Below are 27,282 nucleotides of genomic sequence, written 5' to 3' on the forward strand. Positions count from 1 at the left end.
TATAAAAACAAAGACAACACGTCACTTTAATTAATTTTTGCCACATTATGGTGTTCGAATTTTTAACGCGCAACTGTGATTTAAATTAAATACTATCTTTTAAATATACACACCAAGTTCATTCTATGATACACACACACAAGTTCGGACTAAAGGCCAGAGGTATGGCCTATCTCAATATCAAATTAATATAATATTTAAAGTGTTGCTATTGGTTCTTGGTTGTATATTTTTACATTTTTGTGCATTTGCATATGTATATAATATTATGTATAGGATTGTCGCCATAGATTCACAACTTTGTGTTTGTACATTTTTATGCATGTCTGTAAACCGAATTTACATTTTTTTTTTGGGGGGGGGGGGGGGGTGAATATTATTATTATTATTATTATTATTATTATTATTATTATTATTATTATTATTATTATTATTATTATTATTATTATTATTATTATTATAGTAGTAGTAGTAGTAGTAGTAGTAGTAGTAGTAGTAGTAGTAGTAGTAGTAGTAGTAGTAGTAGTAGTAGGAGGAGGAGGAGGAGGAGGAGGAGGAGGAGGAGGAGGAGGAGGAGGAGGAGGGCCGTTCACGTGATATGGTCGATAACTCTTATATCGTTGCTCTTATCCCATTTAGTCGGAAGCATTTTTTCCGTCCTACTTTCGTTTTCTTCAATGTTTTGCTTGCATACTTTTACATCATGTGTGCCATTCAGTTCAGTGTGGACTCTCATTCTTTTTCTTAATTTTTAAAACGTCTGCAGTAGTAGTAGGTACTTCTTATTTCTTCACCATCACTCATTGTAGGCTGCCAATAGGCTCACTGACTGTACTGTAACTCTAACAACCTGTTAGTTGTAAGTCAAGGCCAAGGTAAAAGTGCAACTCATTGAAATTGATTGCTGAGGGAGTGTTAGTGTTAGAGAGAGGTAGCCGCCCTTTTCGCTATTCTCACCCGGTCTTAGGACGCCGCCCCTTTCGCTATTCTCACCCAGTGAAAACAAATTCCTGTTTCTCCCAATTTCAGATTAATTATGATTATGTAAATGTTTCGATTAGGAAAACTAAAGAGAAAAAAAAAATCGCGGAGCTGAAACTGAAAACTGAAACGGCTGTGTGGTCCACACAGGCTGATGAATAACAACATTTCGACAGAGTACACTATTGTCGTGAATAGATTTTTACATCTCATTCACGATGAGAAAATAAAATAAATAAATAATATGCCCGAGGCATGAATCTCCACCGAAGTGGGCAGTTCCCGATTTACTAAGTACACATACCTAGATTTTGATTATCCGTTAGGAACGTTTGCTGTAGATTCAAATGGTCAAAGAGGGCGAGCATGCGGTGACTGCGGCTTATATACTGTGGTAACAAGATATGACGTCACAATCACAAACGGAACATCATGACAACAACTCACAACAGCCTCGATCGAGATACTACACACCAACACACAAACACACAACACAACAAGGGATATTATTCCCTACATTCCTCCCCCTTCTAAAACAAACCTCAGTCTCCAGTTTGACATCCTATAGCAAAAAATAAGAAACTTCTTACCTTATGAGGCGTTGCTCCACTCGAGTCATAAAATGGGGGAAATAACAAAACCAAAAAAATCTCCCTTCCCGGGGCTTGAAAGCTTGAAAAATTAAATGGATCTTCCTTGTAAAAAAAAAGGCTTGAAATAAAATAAAAATCCGCAGGGGATTCTCCTCTCCTCCTGGGTTATGTATATACATATTTATGTACATGGAAGGGGGTGTCCTTTAGGCGCCTGTAAAACAATAAATCATAGATTAATATACCTTGTACAGGTCATTACGGCAAATCCAAAGGACCAATTAAAAAGCCATTATATTTTAATTTTAAAAGCAAATTTAACATTTCTGGAGTTGGCTTTCAAAATATCATTAAGACTACTGCCTCTTAATTCTGCAATGACTTTAGCAGATTCCCCTAAGTAATATGGATGGTTATGTCTAATATGGGGATGAAATGGCAGGTAGGGGGAGTCTGTTTCAAGCAGGAGCCTGTTGCTCGGGGTTTCCCGTACTGCTTTTATTTGTTCCAGCCCCAAGTTTCCCCCTGACATGCAAGATAATTGGTTTCTGGGGGTTTGCACCAACAATAAGGCTCTCCACTAGAAACTCTTGCTCTTTCCTAGTGCCCCGTTTTGTCCAATCGAACCCAATTTCTCCTAACCCATGAATCATGTCCAGCTGGTTTAGGTTTTTTATCTTATCCCTAGCTGCTGACAACGCTTGCATGTTTAGGGTAGCGTGGGATGGGTGGATACCTACAGCTATCCCAAAGTTAGGGAATTTGCATGTCAGTGCTCTGAGCTCGCTCTCTGAAGGGAAACTTAAGGGATCGCAGTAAACTATTATTCCGCCTAAAAGAGGCAGGTCTACTGCCGGGTTGGGTGCGACATGGTACATCAGGAGTTGTTTTAACATGTCTAGAAGGTTCCTCTTTCCCTTAGCTTTATGCCATCGGTCCAAATGGAAGTGGGCATCTACTAGTCCAACACACTTACCTTCCTGGTCGGACAAATCCATGAGAAGATCGTCCATGGGTTTGTTCAATTGAAGACACCCCACTTCCGATTTCAAGCGGGCGAGCTCCGTCTTCGTTTCCTCCAGGTCTTTCTGGAGGCAGGCCAGGGAACCCTTTAGGGTCAAGTTCTCCTTCTGAAGGAGTTTCATCTGCTCCCTCCTGGCCTTGCTCCTCCGGGCCGCCCTTCCACCACTGTCTGAATGGCTATCAGACAGGGTTTCACCCCTCATGACCCGTGCTCCCGAGGGCGCAGCCCTGGTATCAACAGGTCGGGGTTGATAGGGGGGTCTTTCCGGCCTCCTTCCTTGGGCCGCACTTTTGTCAGACCTTGAGGCTTGGTGGTGGTGAGGCTCTGGCCGGTAATCATAGGGCCTATCTCGTTGATGTCGGGACCTGGAGTCCCGACGGCGGGAGTACGAGGGTCCTCTCTGTGGGGAAACTTGCCTTCCTCTTCCTCTCCCTCTCCGCCGGCCCTGGCCACGTCCCCTTCCATTGTCTCTTGGTGGCCCCTTAGCATCTCTAAAGGCCTGAAACTCAGCCATCAGCTGAATTACCCGGCTTTCTGTGCGGCGGTCCATGATGCTGCATAATGAGAGATGGAATTAGTCAATTATAACCTGTTTAACTTTGGGTTTGGCAACATGGACAATAGAATTCTTTTACCCGACTCATTTGATAATCAGTTAAATTCATGCACCGTCCATGATACCACTCAAAACAATTATCGCATTGGATCATGGTATCGCCATCGTCGGGCTGATTGCAAACGCAATATTTCTGGGCCTTACCTGTTATTATGGACTGCTGTTCATTTTCTATCCACACTGGCAAAGAACGGTCATTGCATGTTTTGAGACTATCATGGTTGACCACTTTCAGTTCTTTGTTCCTCAATTTTATTTTATAGATGAAAGGAGAGAGAACAGTCATTACAATGGCAGGACCTATCCAAACTGGTTTCAGCTTCCTGGATTTCCCACCCTTTCTGTTAAGGAGGTAAACAGCATCGCCCCTCTGGAAGGTGTGAACATGAGCGTTCAGGTCATGGTCCAGTTTCATCCTTTTTAATTCCGTCCTCAATGTCTTTCTAGCAGTCTCATGGGCATATTCTAAGCTTCCTTGTAGCTGCTGAACATATTCATCTGCGATTTTGCCCTCTTCTCTTGGTCCAGGGGTTACTAGGTCATTCGGAGTTCTTAGCTCTCTTCCCAACATCAGTTTATTTGGTGTAAAGCCTGTATGCCGGTTGACTGAACTGCGGATGGCGGATGCAATCAGTGGCACGTATTCATCCCAGGTATTTGGCTTTGCTTGAATGAAGCTTCTTACTGCTGCCATCAGTGTTTTATTCATCCGTTCTGCTTGGCCGTTGGCGGATGGTCTGTAGGCGGTGGTGCGTATCTTTCTAATATGGAGGAGCCTACACATCTCCTTAAAAAGACTGCTCTCAAAATTTCTACTTGGTCTGACACTAATTCCAAAGGGTATCCAAATCTTGAAAAAAAATCATTTACTGCTGCTCTTGCAGTTATTTCTGCTCCCTGTGAGGGTAGAGGTATGAATTCAATCCATTTGGTGAATTGATCTACGATTACGAGGATGTACTCATTACCATCTCGGGTCTTAGTCAAGGGTCCTAGGAAATCTATATGCACTTTCTCCATTGGTATACCTGCATGGTCTTGTACTAATGGGTGTCGGTGCTTTTTATTTCCATGTTTGTTTTGGTTGCACGCTGAGCAGTCTTGAACATATTGCTTGACATCTCTAGAAAGCTTATACCAGAAATAGGATGCCTTAACTCTCAATTTCGTTCGTTGTACTCCTTGATGTCCTGCACTTGGGATGCTGTGACACAAGTTTAAAACCTCTTCTTTCAAACTTGGGGTACTACTTATAGGTCTCTCCCTTCATCCGCTCTTTTGTAGATGAGGTCATCTTGTAAGTAGAAAAGATTCCTATTTAGCCAGTAGTATTTTTGAGCAGCGTTAGCAAGCCTGAGGTCTGCATGGGGCGGTGATGATTTGTCCTTCAACCAATCGACTAGGAACACTACGCTAGGGTCTTTGGTTTGTGCTTCTTTCCATTCTTGTTTTGTCTTAATGATGACATCTCCAGGGTCTATCTGGTTATATGGGTGGGTACTGGAAAGATCTCGAATCACAATGCGGATACCCGCTGTTAATCTGTCATGATTAGGCTTCTTATCTTCGGGTTGCACTGTGGGTAAGGGACCACATCATCTATGTCATCTGAAAATTTTGTCCATATTCCATGTATCCTGGTACAATAATTGCATCCACCGCAAGGAAGTTCTGTCAAGTCTTTTGTTTCTGCATAGTGAGGACAAAATGTGGCTGCATCTGGTGGTCTTGACAGCGCATCTGCATTCTTGAGTTTAGCCCCAGGTCTATGTTCAATTTTCATGGAGAAAATACTGATAGCCTCTAACCATCTAGCAAGTTGGCCTTCTGGTCTCTTAAAATTCATCAGCCAGGTGAGGCTTCTATGATCTGTGCGCAGGAGGAATTCCTTTCCCAACAAATAATGTCTGAAGTGGTTGGTAAACCTGACAACTGCTAACAATTCCTTTCTGGTGGTACAGTAGTTCCTTTGTTGGGGGGTTAGGGTAAAACTTCCATAGGATATGGCTCTCTCTACTCCATCTTGTACTTGGAGGAGCTCTGCACCTATCGCAACATCAGATGCATCGGTGTCGAGTATGAAATGGCCTTGTGAAACAGGGATTGCTAGGACTGGTGGTGTGCAAAGAAGTGCCTTGGAGTGATCAAACGCTTGTTGCTGTTCCAGGTCCCAGTAAAATTGTTTCTTCTTCAGCAACCTTGTGATCGGCTCCATGATCTTTGCCATGTCCTTTATAAAGGCCCTGTGGAAATTAATTAACCCGACATACCGTTCTACTTCCTTGATGGAGGTAGGTGGAAGCCAGTTTTTGATCACTTCAATTGAAGCATTAGTTAACATCATGCCATTCCTACCTACCTTCCTTCCCAAGAATTCCACTTCTTGTTTAAATAGGTCGCATTTCTTGGGTTTCAATTTTAGCCCAAAACGGCGGAAACGCTGAAAAACCAGTTCTAGGTTTGAAATATGGTCGCTAAAAGACTTACCCAGAACAAGTGTATCATCAAGGAAAGCTAGCACCCTTTTCCAGTTTAACCCTCTAAGTACCAGGTTAATGACCCTAGAGTATGTGCTTGGACTGTTGGATAGTCCAAATGGAAGTTTATTGAACTCAAAGAGTCCCTGGCGGGTCCGAAAAGCCGTCTTGTGCTTGGAGTCTTTATGAACTGGGACTTGCCAATAAGCGGAGTTAGAATCCAACTTTGAATACCAGAGGTTACCTTCCAGTGCGTCAATGCATTCAGACATGAAGGGTAGCGGGAAGACATCTTTCTTTGTGACATTATTGAGTGCCCTGTAATCAATACACCAACGTACTGATCCATCCTTTTTCCTCACAAGTACAGGTGCCGCTGCCCAGCTCGAGTTTGAGGGTTGTATGACTCCTGTTTTAAGCATTTTTTCTAGCATTTCATCTTCTTCTCTGGTGAAATGTACAGGGGTGCGACGCAAACCTAGTTTAATTGGCTTCGCTTCTCCGGTATCAATATGATGTTGAATTGCTTGGAATTTTCCGAGATCAAATTCACTACTTGCGAAGATATCCTGATATTCCATTAGCAATTGCTTCACCTTGCCGTGTCTCTCTTTATCCAAAACTTGTGTAGCTCTCTCCCAGAGATCACGAAGTACTTCTGGTAATTGGGAGGCTTGGCAAGAAGTGCTTGATATGGAGTAGCCCAACTCTCGGTTTGTAGAGGAGATTTTGCATTTCTCTATTCCTCTTGTATCATGCGAGTCATTTAATTCCAAGTCTAATATGTCCCTTTCTTCCAGGGGTAACAATTGTCCAATCTCAGTCCCTTTCTTGAGAGAACATTTATCATCTGGATTGATCCAACACACCACAATGTCTTTTCTTGTCACATACACGGCCTGGCCCACTAAAACAGGTAGGTCTCTGTGTGGCTCTAAGTACATATAAGGTGACATGGGTATATCATCCAACTTGATGCTTGTAATAAACTCTGATTGGGCTGGGATAACAATTTTACTAGATAAGACAACGTTGGCAACTACTTGGCTTCTATTGTCAACCGGTAAATGGGGTTGTATTGTATCACACCTAATATGGTTCGCTAATTTTCTTGTTGCCAGAGGGATGACTTGGCCTGGACAGTGTAGTAGTTGATTTTCCACATCAATCTTAACCTTAAGTCTTTTCAACAAGTCCATTCCCAACAGCATTGGGTCGAATATTGGTGCAACATAGAGATGGATGAGCAGGTATGTTTCCCCTAGTCTAAACTGTATTGGGCCAACCAGTCTTGCGGAGAAACTCTGATCTTTGCCAGCTGCATACATCTTGATAGTTTTTGTACAGGTGGGTGGAGGTTTCAATTTATCATAGACGCTCTCCGATATGATAGTGACATCTGCTGCTGTGTCTACAACTGCTTGGACTGGAATGTTTTCAATTCTACAGTAGACGTTTAAGGCGGATTCCGATTGTAGCCTTGCAATGCAGATATAATCCTCACCGTTTTGTAATTGTTCAGGATTTCGATAGGGTCGACGGGCTGTATTATCTGAGTAAGAGGGATTATTCTTCTCCTTATGTTCCTGTTTCTGTTCGTCTATGGCGGCATCAGTATGTTGCATGTCAGAAACTTGGTATTCCCTGTCTGCCCTTGTCTGGAGTGGGATCAACTGCGGGCTTAAATTGATCCCTGCCCTTTTGGCGTCTTGTCTTCCTTCACAGGACCTTTCTTTGGGCATTCTCTGGCAAAGTGGTCTTGACTTCCACAAGTAAAACAAGCGCCTGGAGATGGGGAATTAGAGCGTGATCTTGGGCGTGTGCGCCGGGCATCTCCCTGGAACCTTTCCAAAACTTGAGACTGGAGTGTGATCAAGGTATCTAATTTGTTTAGAGTCTGTTCATGCATGCTTAACATTTTCTTAAACATCATTTCCACACTGCTGTCCGACCTTTGTTGAGCGCCTGCTGCCCTGTTGGTAGAGTTGCGAGTCACTGCTCTAACACAGTTATAATCATCAAGCTCTTCCGAATCTGACTCTGTTTCTGGCTCATAGCGATTCACCGCTTGGATAGTAGGCTCTCTGAATCGTACTGTGTTTCCAGAGGTGCTTGCCTTATCTCTTCGTGAACGCCATCCAGTTTGTTGAGAGTTCCTAAATAGCTTATAGGTTCGAAGGGCTTGATCCATGGTGGCACATTCTTGACATGCGATATATTGTGCAGCTTTTATATCATTTAGCCCCGTCACAAAATGGGCCACTACTTGTGCCTCCAAGTGGTGTGGGGATTGTCCTGGGAAAGCTTGGAGTGCCAGTTCCCACAGTCTGTCTGTGTAGTCCAGAACATCCTCCTTCTCGGCCTGGATGGTACTGTTGAATTGTATCAATGCTGCATGTTGCAGTTGTTGGCCGCCAAATCTATTCCTTAAAGCCCCATATGCTTCCTCAATATTTATGAAGACTGTTGATTGGTGGATACGCGATAGGTAATCCGCGGCTTTTCCCTCCAATGCTAAGTTTAAGAAATACAGTTGATCACGAAGGTGCTGGATATCGTGATACTTCAAAAAATTTTGGAAACTGTATACGAATGTGTCCCATCTTCCAGTTCCATCAAACGATATTGATCTTGGTAGCTGCACTCTGGATGGGGGAAGCATGTATGAGTATTCATTTGGCATCTCATAGTTGGGCTTGTTATCAGGGTTGCGGGATGCAAACAGGACGTCACGATATGGCAACTGTCTTGCTTCGTCTCTCCACCTCGGACGTTCGTTGTACCTATCAATCACATTTTGGACATCACCGTACATCGGGGGCATCCTTCCTGATGGCCTCGTATGCGCTGTCCTACTTTGCCTTACTGGATCTCTTCTACTACTTTGTTCCTCTCTCATGTGCATTGGTGCTACATCTTCCTCTGAGAAGTGGAGGTAGGGATCCCTCTTGCAATTATTCACCGGGTCATAACCTTTACCTTGGAGATCCCCCTTAAAGGGATCCTGACCAAGTTTACCCCCCTGTGAAAAAGGCACCCCTTCTTGATCGGACAGCGGAAAGGTTGCTCGGCGTGACATGCTTGGTGAGTCATGAAACTCTTCACGTGGGAAAGGTCTCATATCGCCATTTTGATTTGCACCTGAAGCATCAATCGCCTTTCCTCGCGACTTATCAGTAGCAACCATTTCGGGTTGCGAAACGGCTCGTCGAGCGAGGTTTTTAGGTTCGAAAGGTTCACCCCGCAGGTCTACGTTACTGCTACTCAAGTTATCCAACGGGCATGCTTTATCCGGGGTACTAGCCTGGGAAGCTGCGGCAGCTGGTTCCTCAGGATTTACCCAAGCACCGGTAGACGGAACCGCAAAATCAAAAAGATCTAACATTTTGATGTTAGCAACCTTATCTTCCAAATCGTCTCTAGTTAAAAAACCCTTCTGAGCACGCAGGTCTAACACTTTGCGAGCCAGTGACTTGCTGATCAATGAAGATCTGGCAAGATCTTTGGATGAGATTGAGTTGATCATGATTTTTGAATCCATTTTAAATGAACTGAAACAATATGAATAGATTTTGTCTCAGTGAAATTGCTCACATGGATTGAATCTAGGCCATAGCCAACTTTGTGACAATTTAGGGTTTTCTATTCTTGTCATATTAGATTGGGGTATGTAGACAATTTGGTGACTGGGACAGGTAATTTGTGAGCTAAATGTCCCACATATTGGAAAGAGTTTCAGGGAAACGTCCAATAATTAATAGGGGTAGTTAGGAGCATGTAAGTTAAGATGAACGCTTCTGTCTGGTGAGACCCAACTAGCCGCCTGTGTAGCTTGGTCAGCTAGTTAGGTTTATCACTTACAACTTAGTCTAGTTAGTCTACCTGAGTTGAGTCCAGTTACTGTTGACTTTAAAACTAGAGATAGAGGTAATTGACCAGCAATCTGGGAGCCATGCAATGCATAGAAATAGTACTCCAGATGTCAGTCCTTGAGACTCTAGTCTCATGCATAAAAGATAAGCACCCTACCCTGTATGCATGGTGGGTCTTGATTAAACTCAGTTTAGACAGATTTCGACTTCTGTTGTAATCTTCTGGTGTTAACACTTACAGCTTAGAGACTAGTCAGCTAGTCTACCTGAGTTGAGTCCAGTTACTGTTGACTTTAAAACTAGAGATAGAGGTAATTGACCAGCAATCTGGGAGCCATGCAATGCATAGGAATAGTACTCCAGATAGCAGTCATTGAGACTCTAGTCTCATGCATAAAAGATAAGCACCCTACCCTGGATGCATGGTAGGTCATGATTTAAACTCAGGAGTTTAGACATCGACTTCGCCTTCTGATGGATATGTTTACAGAGTATGGATGTAAAGAGTTCGGATAAACATCCTATACTTAATAGGGGTTGTTAGGAACATGTAAATTAAGATGAACGCTTCTGTCTGGTGAGACAAAACTAGCAGCCTATGTAGGTTGTTGAGCTAGTTAAGTGATTTATCACTTACAACTTAGTCTAGTTAGTCTACCTGAGTTAGTCCAGTTACTGTTGACTTAAGAACTAGAGATAGAGCTGATTGACCAGCAATCTGGGAGCCATGCAATGCATAGGAATAGTACTCCAGATGTCAGTCCTTGAGACTCTAGTCTCATGCATAGAAGATAAGCACCCTACCCTGTATGCATGGTGGGTCTTGATTAAACTCAGTTTAGACAGATTTCGACTTCTGTTGTAATCTTCTGGTGTTATCACTTACAGCTTAGAGACTAGTTAGCTAGTCTACCTGAGTTGAGTCCATTTACTGTTGACTTAAGAACTAGAGATAGAGGTAATTGACCAGCAATCTGGGAGCCATGCAATGCATAGGAATAGTACTCCAGATAGCAGTCATTGAGACTCTAGTCTCATGCATAAAAGATAAGCACCCTACCCTGTATGCATGGTAGGTCATGATTTATTAAACTCAGGAGTTTAGACATCGACCACGACTTCTTGTGTAAGTAAAAACACCATGACACCTATTTTATGAGTGGTTCACCAGATCAGCAGATAGTTATAAGGAATAATGCATAGTAGGTCTCATCTCCTAGTCATTTAAAGCATTTCCAAATAACAATTCAATGAAAATGGGAAAGGTACTCACCAATATTTTGTTCCTTTTTTGTAGAGTGAAAATCTCTCTAAATATTATCGCAGTTATATCACTGAAATACTGATAATTAGTTGAGAATTGCCGACCCCTAAAACGGCGAATAGCTGCAGAAATAGCAGTTAAGACCTCTCTGGTTGGGTAGCATCCACCAACTCCCATGTAATCCAGAGGAAAAATATCGCGGCGCATCTAAACATAATCCGTTGAAACTTTAGAACAATGCTAACTAACGACGGACTTGTTTACAGAACTCTTTTTTTTATGAAACTAATTCCCGTGCCCATGCACGTGGTGTCTCCATGCACGATTTTCATGGCAGGGTTCGAAATTTTACAGTTACACTAAAACCACAGTGAAAATTGTAAAACTTTATTAGTCGCAGCGCCAATTGTCGTGAATAGATTTTTACATCTCATTCACGATGAGAAAATAAAATAAATAAATAATATGCCCGAGGCATGAATCTCCACCGAAGTGGGCAGTTCCCGATTTACTAAGTACACATACCTAGATTTTGATTATCCGTTAGGAACGTTTGCTGTAGATTCAAATGGTCAAAGAGGGCGAGCATGCGGTGACTGCGGCTTATATACTGTGGTAACAAGATATGACGTCACAATCACAAACGGAACATCATGACAACAACTCACAACAGCCTCGATCGAGATACTACACACCAACACACAAACACACAACACAACAAGGGATATTATTCCCTACACTATGCTATGGACTATGGGGTTCTTTATGTGACTAATTTTGGTAGGCTATCATTTGAAATTTAAAGGACATATACAAAGCTGTCTTTTGGTGTATTGTACCCTTGATTCATGATAGTGTTTCTCAGAAAGTAAATGAAGTAATGAAGTACACATTTATCAACGTTTATTAAATGTCGCTGTGTTACACTGTTAGAAGTCAAAGCAATATCTAGGCTAGGATTACCTGCTAGAAAATTTCATCCCGATTGCATTGAATTTTATAAGTTTATTGTATTGTGACGATCGGTTGTAGTTGTATAAAAGAATACACACAACACCTTTTACAGGTTAAAAAAAATTGAATAAACATAGATATTAAATTTTATTTAAATTATGCATTTCAGGAGTGAAAATGACTGTCGACAATAGAGGACAAAAATTTGAAGTTTGATGGGCGGACTGACTATTATGTATTTTATTTGTTTTAATGTGGTCGACACTGATTTGTTTGTTTTTTTATCTATTTATTTAAAAAAATATTTTGATGCCTGTATTTGTTCTCATTATTTCCCTTTATTTTTCCTTCAATTTCAGGTATAATTTGTGATGAATGACCTGGGATGCTTTTTACATTGATAAACACAAAAACATTTATTTCAACCCTTCATACTGCAAAGATTTGCAATATTTTCAAATTTAATTCTCCATCAAAACTTCTCTCATTCTCCTTTATTAGAAAGATGGCATCAGATTCTGATGTGAATGAAGTAACTGAAGGTTTAGCCAAAGTAGACCTTCCTCAGTCTGTGTTTTATAATCCTGTGCAAGAGTTTAACAGAGACTTGACAATTGCTGTGATATCTGAATACGCAAAAAATCATATTTTCAAATCAAGAAATAACATACAATTAAACAAGAGCAAGATCATAAACGAGGATTCAAATTCTGCAGAGCAATGTGAAAATTTGGGCCTTGAGGCTGGGACATTTTATGAGGATGGAATACGAATTTTTGAGGGGCTGGCAGCATCTGGTTTGCGCTCTGTGCGATTTGGTTTAGAGATTCCAGGAGTAAAGGAAGTTCTTGCAAATGATTTTGATAAAAATGCTGTAGATTTTATCGAAAGAAATATTCAGAAGAATGGGTTGGAACATCTGATGAAAGCTAAGCATGGTGATGCTGCCATGGGCATGTATGAAAATCGTGATCCAGATAAAAGGTTTGATGTTATTGACTTAGATCCCTATGGCAGTCCATCTGTCTTCCTTGATGCAGCAGTCCAAGGAGTTCATCCAGGAGGTTTGTTGTGCGTTACATGTACAGATGCAGCTGTACTTTGTGGAAATGCTTTGGAAAAATGCAATGCTGCATATGGAGCTGTATCCTTGAGATCAAAATTTTGCCATGAGATGGCAATTCGTATCATACTTCAATCCTTGGATACACATGCAAATAGATATGGCAGATACATTGAACCATTATTATCTCTCAGTGTTGATTTTTATTTCCGAGTGTTTGTACAAGTTTTTAGAGGACCGAGGCAAGTCAAGCAATCTGCAACAAAAAGAGCAATGGTATTTGAGTGCACAGGATGTGGAGCTCATGATTTGCAACCTCTTGCAACTGCTACCCCCACTCAAGGAGAAGGGAATTTCAAATTTATGCCAGGAAGTGGACCTGTGGTTAACTCAACATGCGAACATTGTGGCCACGGACATCGATTTGGAGGACCGGTTTGGTCTTCTCCAATACACAATAGGAATTTTGTCAAACAGGTTGTTGAAAGAGTTGAAAAGAATATGGCACAATTTGGAACTTCACAGCGTATTATTGGAATGTTGAGTGTCGTTTTGGAGGAACTTCCTGACAAACCTTTATACTACATACTGGATACTGTCTGCAATGTTTTGCATTGCTCACCGCCACCTATGAAACTTTTTAGGTAAGGATGACTTTTGAAGTCCCATCAATGTACAAGCTCAGCTTCAATGGTCTTAAATCATTATTTTAAAAAATACAAAACCCCCAAAAACTGCAGTGAAAGACTTGTTGAGGTGAAAGTCAAAAGAATTAGTTACTCATTACAGTTTTGGCATATCTTTTGTGTAAAGCTCAATGGTACAGTGCAGCACGGAAATCCTGAACACACAAGTTCTTGAAATCACAGAAATTTTAAACATGTCTTAATCTTTTAATCTCTCTATTTTCACAGTATGAGCAATATGAAAATCTCAAACACTTTTGGAAGTTAACACGGAAATTTTGAACAAACACTTGTGCATTTGAGAATTAAGTACTTTTGCCTTTTGTCTGTATATCCCTGTGGCATTAAGTGTTATGCATATATATGTCATGTATGAAATTTGTGTGTCTGTGTGTGTATGCAAAGCGTGTTTGACCAGTGTTTTACACATGGTCCCACTGGGAGACCAATGAGGCAGTGATGACCTGAAGCTGTTACTATTATGTAAAATCAAACTATACAAGCTATTGGGGGTGAGAAGAGATAGGTGAGAAGGTAATATGACGACATGTGCATTGCTGTAATCAGCAATGCAACAGGATAGTGAGAGCTTTACCATCTTTTATGGTCATTGAATGAAACAAGATGCACCAAACTAATGATTAATAGCTGCATACCAGTGCCAAGCTGGGGGTCTCGACGACTCCATTGGTAGAGCACTTGCTTCACACACAAAGGGATCAAGTTTGATTCTGGGCTAAGTCTCCCTTTCCACTCAGCAGTGATTGGGTAGCTGGGTCTGTTGGATCTGGCATAAAGTACTTTGCAATAGGCTAGCGTCTTATCCAAAGAGTAGCAAACAACTGCTATTGTTCGTTTCGGGATAGAGAACTGGGATAAAATCCAGCTCCATGGGCCTAATTGCTCTGAAGGACTACCAATGGCAAGTTAACCTCACTTTTGACACAGCTTGAGATAAGGGGGGGGGGGGTAATCATTATTACACTGAAAATGATGTAGTATAGTTGTAAATAGGCTATACAAACAAACACACAGAATATTCACGAACTTGGCCTAGCCTAGCCCTCCATTACCTTAAGCTGTAGGATTACTTGAGTGTAATTTTGGTTAATGCATTGCATTTGGAGATATTAAGTGGGTTTTGGCGCCCCTGTTATAAACGGTTGAGCTCTTAACTGTAACCAATGTTTCTTAACAAAGACAAAGAGGGAGAAAAAAACAGGGATTAAAAAAAACAAACTGTTATAACCAGATCCCTTTTTATCCAGACCTGTTATACATGGGTTCCACCGTAAGTAAATTGTTCCATAAACAGAAAGTCCAGTAAAAACACATTATACTGCCACATATGTAAATTTGACAATGGTGCTATAAGAAACAGAGTTGTTCGGAATACAGTCTGTGCTTGTCATAAGGAAAAACAATTTAATATAAATGCATTAGACTCCGGATAAGACTATGCCCACAGGAACATTTTAAGAAATCGACTTAACTGAAAATCAACTTAACCGGAGTGTAACCAAATGAGTAAAAATGCATATATGAACAAAGCAAGCCAATCTAGAATAAGTATGGCCCTTCATGTCATGCTTTCCGCTGACATTGCTTGGTTGCATCGAATTGACCAGAGAAGTAGAGGTCCCTGTAGTGGTCATGCTTCTTGTATATCGTCTAGACTGAATTGGCTGGTATGCCAATTTCCTCTGCAATGATTTTCTGTGGCATCCCTGATTTTTAAACTGCATCGATCAGCTCGATCTTTCTTTTCAACGATAGGGTTCTCAACCTTCTATTTACCATTGTAGTTGTAGACTTGACTTGAATTTCAATTCTTGATCAAATTGATTCTTATTAAGACAAGAGGGTCATTAGATAGGATGGCCTGGGATTTTTAAAAAAATCTTGACTTGAAGTTCCGACGATGTAAAATGTGAGATGGATATATCAAAGTTATTCAATACTGCTTATGTACATTGAGCATGAACGTCAGGCAAAGGCACCTATTACCTATGTCACATTGGTGTGCGCCAGTAGTTGCTTGCAGATATTCTTAACAATTAAAATTCTTAATGGTAGCTTTTTTGACCAATGGAAATACTTGTTTATTTGTGATTATATTGTGGTCATAAGAATACGACTTAAGTGACATCGACTTATGTGGAGTGTTTTTTTTAAAACTAGTTATATAGGAAGAATGGGGAGGGACCAAGAAAAAAATCGACGTGGGTAAAAACGACTTAAACAACGTCGTCGTATCCAGAGTGCGCTGTACAAATATTTTTTAAATAGTTATTTCCACATATTTATCATGCTCAGTGCACATCACAATATTTCTTTAATTCCCCTTTGTAGGCTGTACAGACCAATTAAAAATAAAATGTTCCTGGGACTGAGACAGTATTTTAAAATTTTATTTTTCATCAAACGCCCTACATGGTCAACATTATTTGCCCAAAGCATTCATTGTGTTATTTATCTATTCTTTAAAAAAATTTAGATCATCCCTTTTAAATGCTGGATATGAAGTGTCTTTATCACATGCTGCTAAAAATTCTTACAAGACCAATGCCCCAGTCAATGTTATATGGGTCTGTATTTTATTTTAATCATGATAATGATAATAGTTATCCACAATCATAATCATAGTCATCATCATCATCATCATCCTCATCGTTTTTGATTTTTTACAAATTGGTATCAATCTATTCTGTTCTGTTTTTATTTATGTAATTGATTAATCAATCAAATTTTTATCTTTTTACATTTTATCATCAGTATGAATTTGATGAATTAAAAAAAAAACGACAAAAAAACCATATAGCGCAATATCCACTAAAGGTGCTCAAAGCAGTTTACATTCATTTGTGCCATGTTTTATTGTCAAACAATCAATTATCTTTAATCTTTAACTTAATCCTTTTCAGAACATCAGTCGTCTATTGAATATGTAGGACTTTTGAAAACAACAAAACAAGAGGCAGCAACCAAATGTTATCTTGTCAATGTTTCCACCCTAAACTAATAACATGATTTTACAATCACAGTTGTAAAATTATATTGGGTCCATTAACATGATTTGTGTGTGCACCTACATAATCTGCTCATAAAGAAAGAAAATAAAAAACCCAAAACATTTGAACACATCATTTTAAAATCATGTCAATGTAACAACTATGAGAGGACTGGAGCACTTCATTTGTAGTATCATGCCCTATTTTTCTTGCATACAGTTCTTAAGTAGTAATCACTTTACCTGCACTTTACGTATACTTTTACAAACATTGAATTTTAAAACCATTGCTGCTAGCTTAATTATTTTGCTTTATTTAATTTGTGCTCCCGCTTTGATAAAATAAAATCTTTTTCATATTTTTAATCTTTTAAATATCTACTTTAGGACATCATGAGAACATGGGTCAAAGATAATCCTGTGCATGAACGCTGGCTAGTGGAGGGATCTGTTGCCAAGGCCATTTTGGAGAAACAAATCACCACTGATGTGTCTTTCAAGGAGCATGAAGACTCAAATCCCCAGTCTCGAGAGAAAGGTTTGTTGCGATGGCAGCCAAATCCTGAACCATATTGGGGACCAAGGGCCAAGGCCAAAAGAAGTCATAATCCAGATGTAGATTTAGAAGAAAAAAGAGCCTCCAACCAAGGAAAGAGACAGAAGGTTTGTATATTTAATAAATTGAGTGCGTGGTTGGTGGGGATTGAACAGTACCTGGGCTGAGGGATTCTGCTCGGCTGTTTGAAGTTTGGATTTAAATTGTTAAAAGAAAATGAACTTAACAGCTTTTCAAATTCAATAATCCAAGAAAGGGCTTGGAAAAAAGCAGTGACAGAATGTGATGAAGAAGGGAATAGCAGATATGGAGGGATTTCAGAAACTGGAACGTGTGATCCTACATAAAAATATTGAACAAAAATGAAAATCAAAGCAGATAATTATTGATATATGTGTCTGTTTTACTTTAGTACTTACTCTCACGGGTACCCAGTTATTTGCTTAGTTTGTTTGTCAAACTAATTGATTTTGTCCCTTTCATTATTTTGTTTTATAAAACCTTAAAGACAAATTGATTACCATTTCTCATTCACAGTTATGTGTATTTTATGACTGACAACATGATTTTATTCACAGCAATGCGGGTGGTTGGATGGGAGCATCACCCTTGAATCATATACCTATGATGTTCGCATGGGTGTACGATCCGATAGTGATGTCGTTTCTTCTTCTCTTTACTAGCCTATCCTGCTTCTTTGGTTTGTGATTGTATTTTTGACAGGGGATATTTTTTTCCTGTAAATCCTCTGCCTGTTTGTTCTTGGTTATTTATAATTTAGCTTATGATATCTTTAGGTTATGATTTTGATTGACATTTGTACTATTTTTGTTAGATTGCTTGTTTTTTTGTTTCAGCGGTCTCTCATATAACCTCAATTGTGTTGGAAGAGACCTAAAGCAACAAACAAAAAAATATTCACAGCAATACAAATATAAATAAGATGAAATGAATTAAGTTTTAAAAAATGCAAATTGAGTTAATGTTGGAACAGATGTTGGGGATTGTTCTGTTAGTCAATCACATAATGTAGTATGGGAGATATAAATAGACTCAGCTACTCGTTTTAATAATTTCCTTCTGGGAGATCTGAGGGACATGGGTCCCTGATATCGAGGACTCAAATTCACTAACCAAAACACCAACTACACTATCCCACCTGGTGTAGATTGGAATATAATCTCTCTTAACTCTCTCGAGTTCATATGCATGGAAAATCGAATAAATTTGTTCTCATGATAAAATTTTATCTTTAGGGTCTATATTCATATAGAAAGAGACAGAGTTAATCTAGGCCCTGGCATTCAGTCACATTCTGCGATCTGCAGAATGAACAATAGGGTTTAAGTTTTTTGCTCAATCTTTCTTTATGATTAGAGAAAAAAAAAAAATCAAAAGCTAGGCTCAAACCAGTGTTTTTCAGGTGTTAGTGCAGTACCTTATCTACTTGGTTATGTTGCCCTCTACGGGGTCATAAGGTTACTGGCAATGCCCAGTAATGTCAGCACTGATATTTATTATTTATGATATCTTTGTGAATTAAATGTTTTGAATGCTCACATTATAAATTAAGAGCATACACTCTAGCACGGTTTCCTCGAACACACAGTTTCCTTGAATTAATTTGAATGTCCAGAATCTTTTCCTTATTTTTCTTTGTTATCATTCCATTCCTTCTTCGAACTGATTTTTACCTCGAACACGGTTTCCTCGAACTAATTTCACAGAGCCAATGTAAGCAAAATTAATTAATTCATTTAATGTTTTTTTATGCGCCCGTTGATTTCGACCACTGATGACTTACTTTGATATTGACAGTTACTTTTTTGTGTATCTGTCTACACTGCATGTGTATGTATGCAGTATGGTACATAAGCAAAAATTCACAGCCATCGTCATTACGCATAAAAGGCACCTCTCTGAATTTTCTTACCACTTCGCTATTAGTTCCAACTCCAATGCCACGCGTCATGATCATGGTTGGCTACCACGGTAAATTAATTTTGTGATACAGTAACCTCCCCTACACACACACTCACACACACATACACACAAACACACACACACACACACACACCCCTTGTAACATATCAATAAAGAAGTTCTATTTATTCATCTTCAAGCAGAAATTTGTCTTAGGGTCTATTCCAAGAGAAGACTGGAATAACCCATATGTCAGCTGCAGCACAGTGCCACAAATTGAATGATGGAGCGATGGCTTGCTGATGGCCACGTTGATAATCAAACTAGGCATCTTTCTGTTACGAGGCAAATACCATACCGCTGAGGCACATTGCCTCTCTTTCTCCCCCCCCCCCCCCCCCCCCCCCCCCCCTCATCTCCTTGCCATCAAATGCAATGGCAATGAATGGTTTCCTCAAACGTTTTTGCTTGTCCCGAAGAGTATGAAGAAACCGTGCTGGAGTGTATATGCTTATTGGTGATGAGATCCACTTCTGCTCTTACCTTTAGGCTAGTCCCATTTGTCTAACTTTTTATTTGCTGCTTGTGAATCTAGATTGCTGCAGGTACTGACAAACTAAATCTTTCTCATTGTTATGTGTTTAATTTATGTGTCATCTTAATTTTCCTACAAGTTACATGACTTTAAAATCAAAGCTAAAGTTGTGTGCAAGGTTGCCAATTTTCTGTGTATGTCAATGCATGACATAGTCAGTTGGAAGGTGAAAATTTTGGATTTGCATTTTTTTCGCATTTTCTGAAAGAATATGCTCTCCAGAGCATTTTAATATTTATTTGAAATAAATCTGGTGATTTTTCAGGAAGTTATGGTCAGATGTATGGGAAAGGTATCCAGCAACTTCTCTCAAATTTCATACTTTTTCAACTTGACTAGCTGTAAAAAAATATTTAGAAGTGAATTTAAGCTTTGATATTTCCCGAAGGTGTACAAAAAGGGTTGATTTAATCATTTATGTCAAGAACTCATTTTTGATAAAAATTGACCTTCTAACTAAACTTGGCAATATCTCAGTTCAAACCTTTTCACCATCCGACTGATTATGTCATTCAATGTAAAATAATTATAGAATTCAGCATATTTTCCATTCACCTTCTAAACTGAAAAAAGTAAGTACACAATGTCCTTTTACTGGGTCTGTCTATGTGTTAAAATAGAAGTTCAGTAAGTTTGTGCCTCCTTAATTAGCAATTGTGTGCTTTTATTTGATTTTTAAAATTTTTTCATTATGTTTTTCAGTCTTCAGGCCAAGAACAAGACAAGATGGAATCTGAAACTGAATAAGAGAGAACTAACTCATCATTTAATTGTATGTTTTTCATGAAAGTGAAGCTTTCGAGTTTACATGAATGATAAAACGTATTTGATTTCTCATTCTCTTTAGTTCTGGAAAGTAAAGTCAGAATGATCATACTGGAAATACTATGAATTTTGACAATAAATTGATAGTGAATGAAAAAAAAAAACAACTGACTTTTAGACTTCGTTTTTAATATTTTTCAATCTTAGAAAAGAATTGATGTACTGTTCATCATATTGTCACAATTTGTTTCTGGATGGAAAATGTGGGTTGAATGCGGATGGAGACACTTTCAAAACTTAGTTCTTCAAACCTCTGTCTCATTTAGCCTCATTGAATGAAGGTTTTTAGAAATCACGTGCTCTCTTCTTAAAGGAACCTACTTATTTTTGTGTTGGGAAATTGAAGGTAAAAATTTAGAAGTAGGCTTATTGATGCTGTATCATACAAACTTTAAAAACTTTTTGTCTTGCATCATTCTCCCCAATTTTGTATTTTAATAATATTTTTAAAATGCCTTTGTCTTAAGTTTTCAATGTTGTATGTGTAAAAGCAAAAATAGATTTACAACGTAACAAGCATACTCTTTGTGAAGAGCTGAAGTATTGGGTAGCCTCTGTAGTGTACAGGTAGCTTGTCTTTTCATCAATCAGATGGTTGGCAGATGAGAAAGGCTGATGTTATGGAATGGTTTTATCATGTTCTTCTCTGTTCTGTCTGTCATTTTATCATGACTGGCCCTGCGGTTTTTTGCACAGCTTGCAGCCGCAAAATTAGGGAAAATTTTCTGATTTGCATTGCAACTTCAAAATCTGCAGTTTTGCAAATTTTTGATTCTTTTTAATTTTTCATTTTTGCGAAATTTGCGTTCCCCGTGGTGATGAAGATTACTGAAGTGGTTCCCCTTGGTCTAACATAAACTTCATGGGGTGCCAGGACTGAAGGATGTCCCAGAAGATGAAATTCGACGTTACACCAAAGAACTAAGACCAGTTGCCCTTAGGAACAGTCTAACACAAGCACTAAACTTGCAGCTTTTTAAAAATTCTTGCCAGGAAACGGTGCCTCACAGCTTGTGCATGCCGTTACATGTATTCAACCATCAGCTCTGTTGATGTTGAAAGGATTTTTTCTTTGTACAATATGATTTTAAGTGATCGAAGGAGAGTTTGAGCCAGGCAACCCTGAAAGCTTTGATTTTTCTTAATTACAACAATTTCATTGACAGCAATTTTTTATTGTAATTTTGTTTTCCCAACTTTGTGCCTATTTCCAAATCAGCATAATTTCTGGCAAAATTTGCCATTTTTTGTCCCATAATTTTGCATAATTTTGAGTTTGAAATTGCGTAATTCCGCAGGGATATTTTATTACATGGGTTGCATGTAGTTGTTAGGTGTGATACAACATATTTAGAAACCTGCAAGATTTTTGCAAAATTCATTATTTTCTTTGCAAAATTTTGAAATACTTTTTGCAAAAAACCGTGGGGTCAGTCAGACACGTTTTTTTAATCTTTAATTAAATACCTATTTGGTGGGTTTAATTTGGTGGGCACCATTGACCTCTCTTTTTGGTTTGGAGAGGTCAACTCTCATTGTATATTCTTGCCCCCAGTATTATTCTTCTTTCACTTTGCCTTCTGCCTTGAACTGGAAAAAAGATTACTTGTATTTATTAGTTGTTTGTTGTTGAGATGTTCGATTCTTGTATTAAATCTTTTCTTTTTTATAACTATGCCATTACAAATTTATTGACATGTTATAATGATGTGAGCGAGTCTGCTGTACTTGGGTTGGAATTTTAGTGATTTCAGATTAGACACATGGGTGGCTACTGAGATTTTTCTAGTTTTTGTTTTGACATTTAGAGGTGCAACCAAACGAGCTGACTGTTTCGTCTTATTCCTTTTCCCTGGCATGGATACATCCTCAAAGTTTTGCATGTGTCATAAAATAGTTTAGATACAGTAATCTACAACATGAACAGCTAATAATAGGGCATAGGGATGAGTGCTTCTGACCTCCAATGATAGGCCGGAATGGTCAACTCTTGATGTCTCATCTACCCCTTTGTTTGTTTTCTCTTGTTTTCTGTCCTTGTCATGGCATTCTTGGTTTTGTCCAAACCATGGCCGGGGCTCTTCTTAGTAAAAAAGGAAGCAATCAATTGAAAGGCTCTGATTATTTTTAGGCTTTGATATTTTTTTTCTCATTTTATTTCATCGATACTGAGCGTCAATTTAAACTAGCCAGTGATTAACAGCCCATAACTTTATTACTGATAGTCACATTTACATAATTCATACTCCATTGGAAAGGTAAGAAAATTTCAGGTATAATGCTCAAATTTCGGTAATATACATACATATGTACTCAAATGGGGTGTGCTTGAAAAACATCAAAAATTTCAGAGTGCAAAAGTAAGGGCAAATGCACAAAGTTGAAGAACACAAAAGTCTTTTTATTGTCCTTGTGTTTGTTTTTCCCCTCTCTCCTTATTTTTTGTTGAGTCAAATTTAATTAATTTGAAAATGACAATGGACAAGAATATACTGTGAAAACTGGCCAGATATTAAATTAAATATGAACTAAATTCTACATTGATGCGACACTAAAAATAACAATTAATCTTGTAAAGTATCTTTCGATAATGGGTGTGCCCTCTGCTGCCTCTACATTCACGTACTTGAGTACTCACTAAATGTATCAGTGCTTCAATTCTGTTTTTGGGGATAGCCATGTATTAAAACAAAAACACTTGAAGCTCCAAAACCATTTGAATGTCATTCCGTTTGCTAACTTGCTGACCTAACTCATCCTTAATATGTTAGATGGGTGACATATCCAAAGAGCCAGCAGCCAAAGCGTTGTCTTGCCAGAAAATTTGAATTCATGCTTGCCACACAGGATCTTGCGTTATCCTGCTAGAAGAATTGAAGTTCTCTGTGTTGCCTGAAAAGCATGTTGTACACTTGTGCTGTTATGGAGCCCCCCAATGACTAAGCTCTGTGTGATGGCTAGTTATATACCCGTCCATTCCATAACAGACCTGCCATCACGGCTCAAGACCGCTTTTACTCATTTAGCAGTGTAACTACCATCTACCCAGTGCCATATTCTTTGTGGTTTATCAACAAAGCAAAGAAAGTTCAAACTTGCTTTCGTCAGAAATACAGAAACTGTCCAATTGGGACTGGAACCAACGTTCTTGAGCAATAGCCCATAAAGCCTTAAATCATGGATTTTTTCAGATTAAAATGGCATTCTTATGTATTATTATGTTTTCCGCATTACATATTGTTTCTTCCCAATAGGAAGCAATGTTAATTTTTTTTCTCATTTTGAGCTGACAATTTTATTCTCTCTTCTGTAGCTTTGATAAAGGTACCATAAGTGTTGTTGATCTTGCTGTTTATCAGACAGTTTATATAAAATTTTATCAGGTTTCACCCCTTTGTTATGATGCTATAGGCAGTTAAGCTCTGGCCAGTTTATATTGACGCTCAGTATATTATATATTTTACTGTTAGTTATTGATATCAAAATCGTTGTCGGAATTTTAATGTATCTCTCTTGGCAAGGATCCTGTGCCTGTGTTTGCAGGTCTAATACTAAAGCTAGACACATGGAATATATTGCTCTTGAGAGCTACTTCTGTTTCGTTTCAAACTAGTCTCCATTGTCCTCATTTGTTCTTTGGCGCTAATAAACACAGACAAATTCAGATTTATAATCTTTTGACTCTCCCATCTTTTTATTTTTTCAAATTGGCGCTGAAATGAGTTATGCACAGAGGTATGGTCTTTGCTACCTAGAAGATACCAAATTCGAATCCCCGCCATTCTGTGTGGCCTTGAACAGGTCACCACGTCCTAGTTTACTTTGTGGTTCTGCACTGTAGCTGACCCTTAAGTTATTCCAGTCTTCTCTGGGATAGACCTGAAAGACAAATTCCTTTTGGGAATTATTATCATTGAAATTACCATGAGCGCCATAAAATCCATAAATCAAGCAAAAACACATTGTTAACTATAAAATGGAGAAAAACGAGATTTTATTTTATTCTTCTGTTTGGAAAAGAAAAATGGAAAGGAGACAGTCTTCAACCACATTTTTGGTTACTTGGGGTCAACAAATTTACAAATGATTAACATTTGTTAATATGGTGGACTCTGAATACAATGGTACCTCTCATGAAAGCAAGTTCAATTTTTTTTCGAGCTCAAACTCAAACTTTGTGATGACATTTGGGGTATTGATCTTTGTTGATAATAATTATAACTTTTTGGATTCAAGCATTGCAAGATAAAATGGAAATTATCGATAAAATGACGGAAGCAATGAAAGTGAATGACAATAATGAAATGAGGTAATTATAGTAGTACTTTTTATTCACAAGGCCCATGGATCTGGAATTAATTCTGGTTTCTTTACCGTTAAATGAATAATAATCACAGCTTGCTACCTTTTAGATAGAATGCTAGTATATTGCAAATTACTTTATGTCAGATCCCTTTGACCCAACTTGCCAATCATTGCTGGTTGAACAACTGCACCTGGAATTGATACTAGTCCCTTTACTTGTGCAATGAGTGCCCTGTTGGGTAATCAGGACCCCTAAAAAAAGTGATATCATCAGTTAAACTTCTGTATCCCACTTACCTTTGTAAATTTCAATAAGCAAGCTCAGATAAGATTAGATTAAGTTTGTACATATTTTCAGGAGATCTATCGATAACATTATAATCAGAGTCCAATGTAATTTGATTATTCTATATACAAGGAAATCATTTTTAATATTTTGACAAGAGGAAAATATATTTAAAAAAAGACATGATGAACTTTATCCGTCGTATGAAACAATATAAAATTGATAAGGTCATAATTGTAAACAGAAAATTATTTTGACATAAACAGCTCTTGAAAATATTGCAGTTTTGAATTCTACTCTATGACTAACTAAGCACTTCTAGTTAATTCTGTGTACTATATTGCCAAGGTTAAAGCTGCATCAACAGATTAAGTATTTGTTAATATATTTACATTATCGTCACAGTTATTGTTCTTTGTTACATAAATCATTATTATTTATTTGAAAAAGGCTTTGATAAGGCAGAGGTAAATGGGCTGCCAAATCCAAGTGCTGTTTTAGCATTGAATAGGACTTGCATATTGATTTACTTGTGGGGTGAAGTAATGTATGTTATAAGTGCAATTTCTCGGCCAATCAGAGGTTTACTGCAAGGATAGAATACAAACTCATTCATTTTCATATTTTCTATTAATTATTGTTATGTGCATTAAAACATGCCTAGAATGCTTTAATTTGCCCAGAATTTTCAAAATTATTGAACACATGTCCCATATTTCCTTATATTATCCTTTATAATTTTCTGCTAAAGGTGTGGTTTCCAATTCTCGTCTGTTTCTGGAAATGACCTTGACATAAACATGTATTCTTGACTATTGGGTGCTTCAATCAAATAAATATGAATATCAAGCTGGATATTTTATTTTTTCTCATTGAGAAAAGCAGATTAAAAAAAAAAAACTAGGACGAGGATTGCTTTGTTTCTTGGTCAACCTGTACTTGATTTGTGTCTGCAGCATTCTGTACTGTCGTTCCTAAAATGCCTTCAATGTCTGCAATGGCCCCCTAAAAGATGAAAAAAAAATCAGACCGTAATAAGTAGGTATACATTTGACAGATACTAACAGAGTATGATATGGTTAATCTATGTCAATGCATGAGACATAAGACAACTTTTATGTGCTCCTAAAATAGGTTTTAATGACATTCAGATCAAATACAGTCAATATATAATATACTCAGCACCAGTAGCAGCAGCGTTTGATGCTGATATCACTATCCCATAACTATCACGTTATTGGTCAAAAGCTTGTGCACATCCGTTACCTCTCAAAATCAGGTTACCACTTAGTCAGTGTGAGAACTTAAATGCACATTGCTGGATTCAGGGCTGCTGTCCAACTCAGCAACCTACCATGCTAGTCCAAATGAAGGGATCTTTCCCTTTATTCCTGGCCCTCTGTTTATTGTCCTTGGAGAACTATGAGGAAAATGAAATCTCTCTCAATTCCTCATCATCTCATATTTACTTTTGTCAACAAATCTAAAGAAATTTCAGTTGCTCTCTTATTGTTGGGTAAAAATAATCTGTCAAAACAAACAAAAGAGCAACAACAACAAAACAAAAGAAATGGCGATAAAACTGCTCATTTTGGAAATCTACAACTACAATCCTTCTATTAATACTATGAGAACTATGGCACTACCTTGAAATTGGTTATTCCTTGCATGTTAGGGGCAGATATTTCTTGGTGAATCACAGACAAATTTCTGGCAAATGTTGCAAGAGCTCCTTGTAGGTTATCTCCAACCGTACTAAAAGCAAAATAATAATAATAATAATAATAATAATAATAATACATTTCAATTTAACATGTGGGTAACAATTAACAATTATTTAATGACAAGTGTTTTAAATTTGTTATTAGAATGTGCTTCGAGATGAGAAAAAAACCCAAAATATATTGGTGGATAAGCACACCAAAAAAAAAAAAAAAAAAAGAAAATATATTGGCCAATACCCAACATAGAAAACCTTTGTTGACAAATACTCCCTAACTTCCAAAAATGTAAATTTGACAACATATTTAAATTCAATGTAAACTTATTGACATTTTGAATACCAATGTTTAATATTATGCTCATTCCCCTACTGCCTAAGATAAAATCAATTTTTCTTACATCATTCCAAGACGTTCTCTATTGAAACTGTCGACAAGGGTAAATGCAGATCCTGTTTTGTCCTGTATCAAATTGAAAAAGGTTAATTTGTTAATTGAGTTTCTTGTATTTAAATGAAAATGTTGCTGCTT

At 38.2% G+C, this 27,282-nt stretch overlaps 2 protein-coding genes across 5 annotated transcripts in view; one reads left to right on the forward strand and one right to left on the reverse strand.

Moving 5' to 3' along the window:
* Positions 1-637: 637 nt before the first annotated feature.
* On the forward strand, positions 638-20,543 carry LOC144964613 (tRNA (guanine(26)-N(2))-dimethyltransferase-like). 3 transcript variants are annotated; one of them, XM_078899087.1, is made up of 5 exons: positions 638-771; positions 12,141-13,488; positions 16,028-16,118; positions 16,928-17,203; positions 20,317-20,543. In XM_078899087.1, the coding sequence occupies exons 2-5, from the start codon at positions 12,167-12,169 to the stop codon at positions 20,359-20,361; spliced, it is 1,734 nt and encodes a 577-aa protein (XP_078755213.1). In that variant the 5' UTR covers positions 638-771; positions 12,141-12,166; the 3' UTR covers positions 20,362-20,543. The 3 variants fall into 3 exon arrangements, with proteins under 3 accessions (XP_078755213.1, XP_078755211.1, XP_078755212.1); XM_078899085.1 differs by having other exon boundaries at positions 657-775; XM_078899086.1 differs by having other exon boundaries at positions 744-875.
* Positions 20,544-24,416: 3,873 nt separating this feature from the next.
* The window catches only part of LOC144964611 (IQ domain-containing protein H-like), a 37,210-nt gene continuing 34,344 nt past the window's right edge, over positions 24,417-27,282 (reverse strand). For both annotated transcript variants that reach the window (XM_078899084.1, XM_078899083.1), the window contains 3 exons: positions 27,152-27,213; positions 26,677-26,785; positions 24,417-26,035 (listed from right to left, as the gene is read on the reverse strand). In XM_078899084.1, the coding sequence (XP_078755210.1) occupies positions 25,931-26,035; positions 26,677-26,785; positions 27,152-27,213 (276 nt within the window). In that variant the 3' untranslated portion in view covers positions 24,417-25,930. The remainder of the gene's footprint in view (positions 26,036-26,676; positions 26,786-27,151; positions 27,214-27,282) is intronic.

Source organism: Berghia stephanieae, chromosome 2 (assembly GCF_034508935.2).
Source record: "Berghia stephanieae isolate SIO BIC M18660-M18661 chromosome 2, UCSD_Bste_1.3, whole genome shotgun sequence".
NCBI classification, from domain to species: domain Eukaryota; kingdom Metazoa; phylum Mollusca; class Gastropoda; order Nudibranchia; family Aeolidiidae; genus Berghia; species Berghia stephanieae.

Excerpts from the sequence above, each read along its gene's own strand:
- LOC144964613 (XM_078899087.1), top strand. The coding sequence starts at position 12,167 with ATGCTTTTTACATTGATAAACACAAAAACATTTATTTCAACCCTTCAT. Across the intron at positions 16,119-16,927 it reads CCCCAGTCAATGTTATATGG|GACATCATGAGAACATGGGT; the intron begins GTCTGTATTTTA and ends TATCTACTTTAG. Across the intron at positions 17,204-20,316 it reads ACCAAGGAAAGAGACAGAAG|TCTTCAGGCCAAGAACAAGA; the intron begins GTTTGTATATTT and ends TATGTTTTTCAG.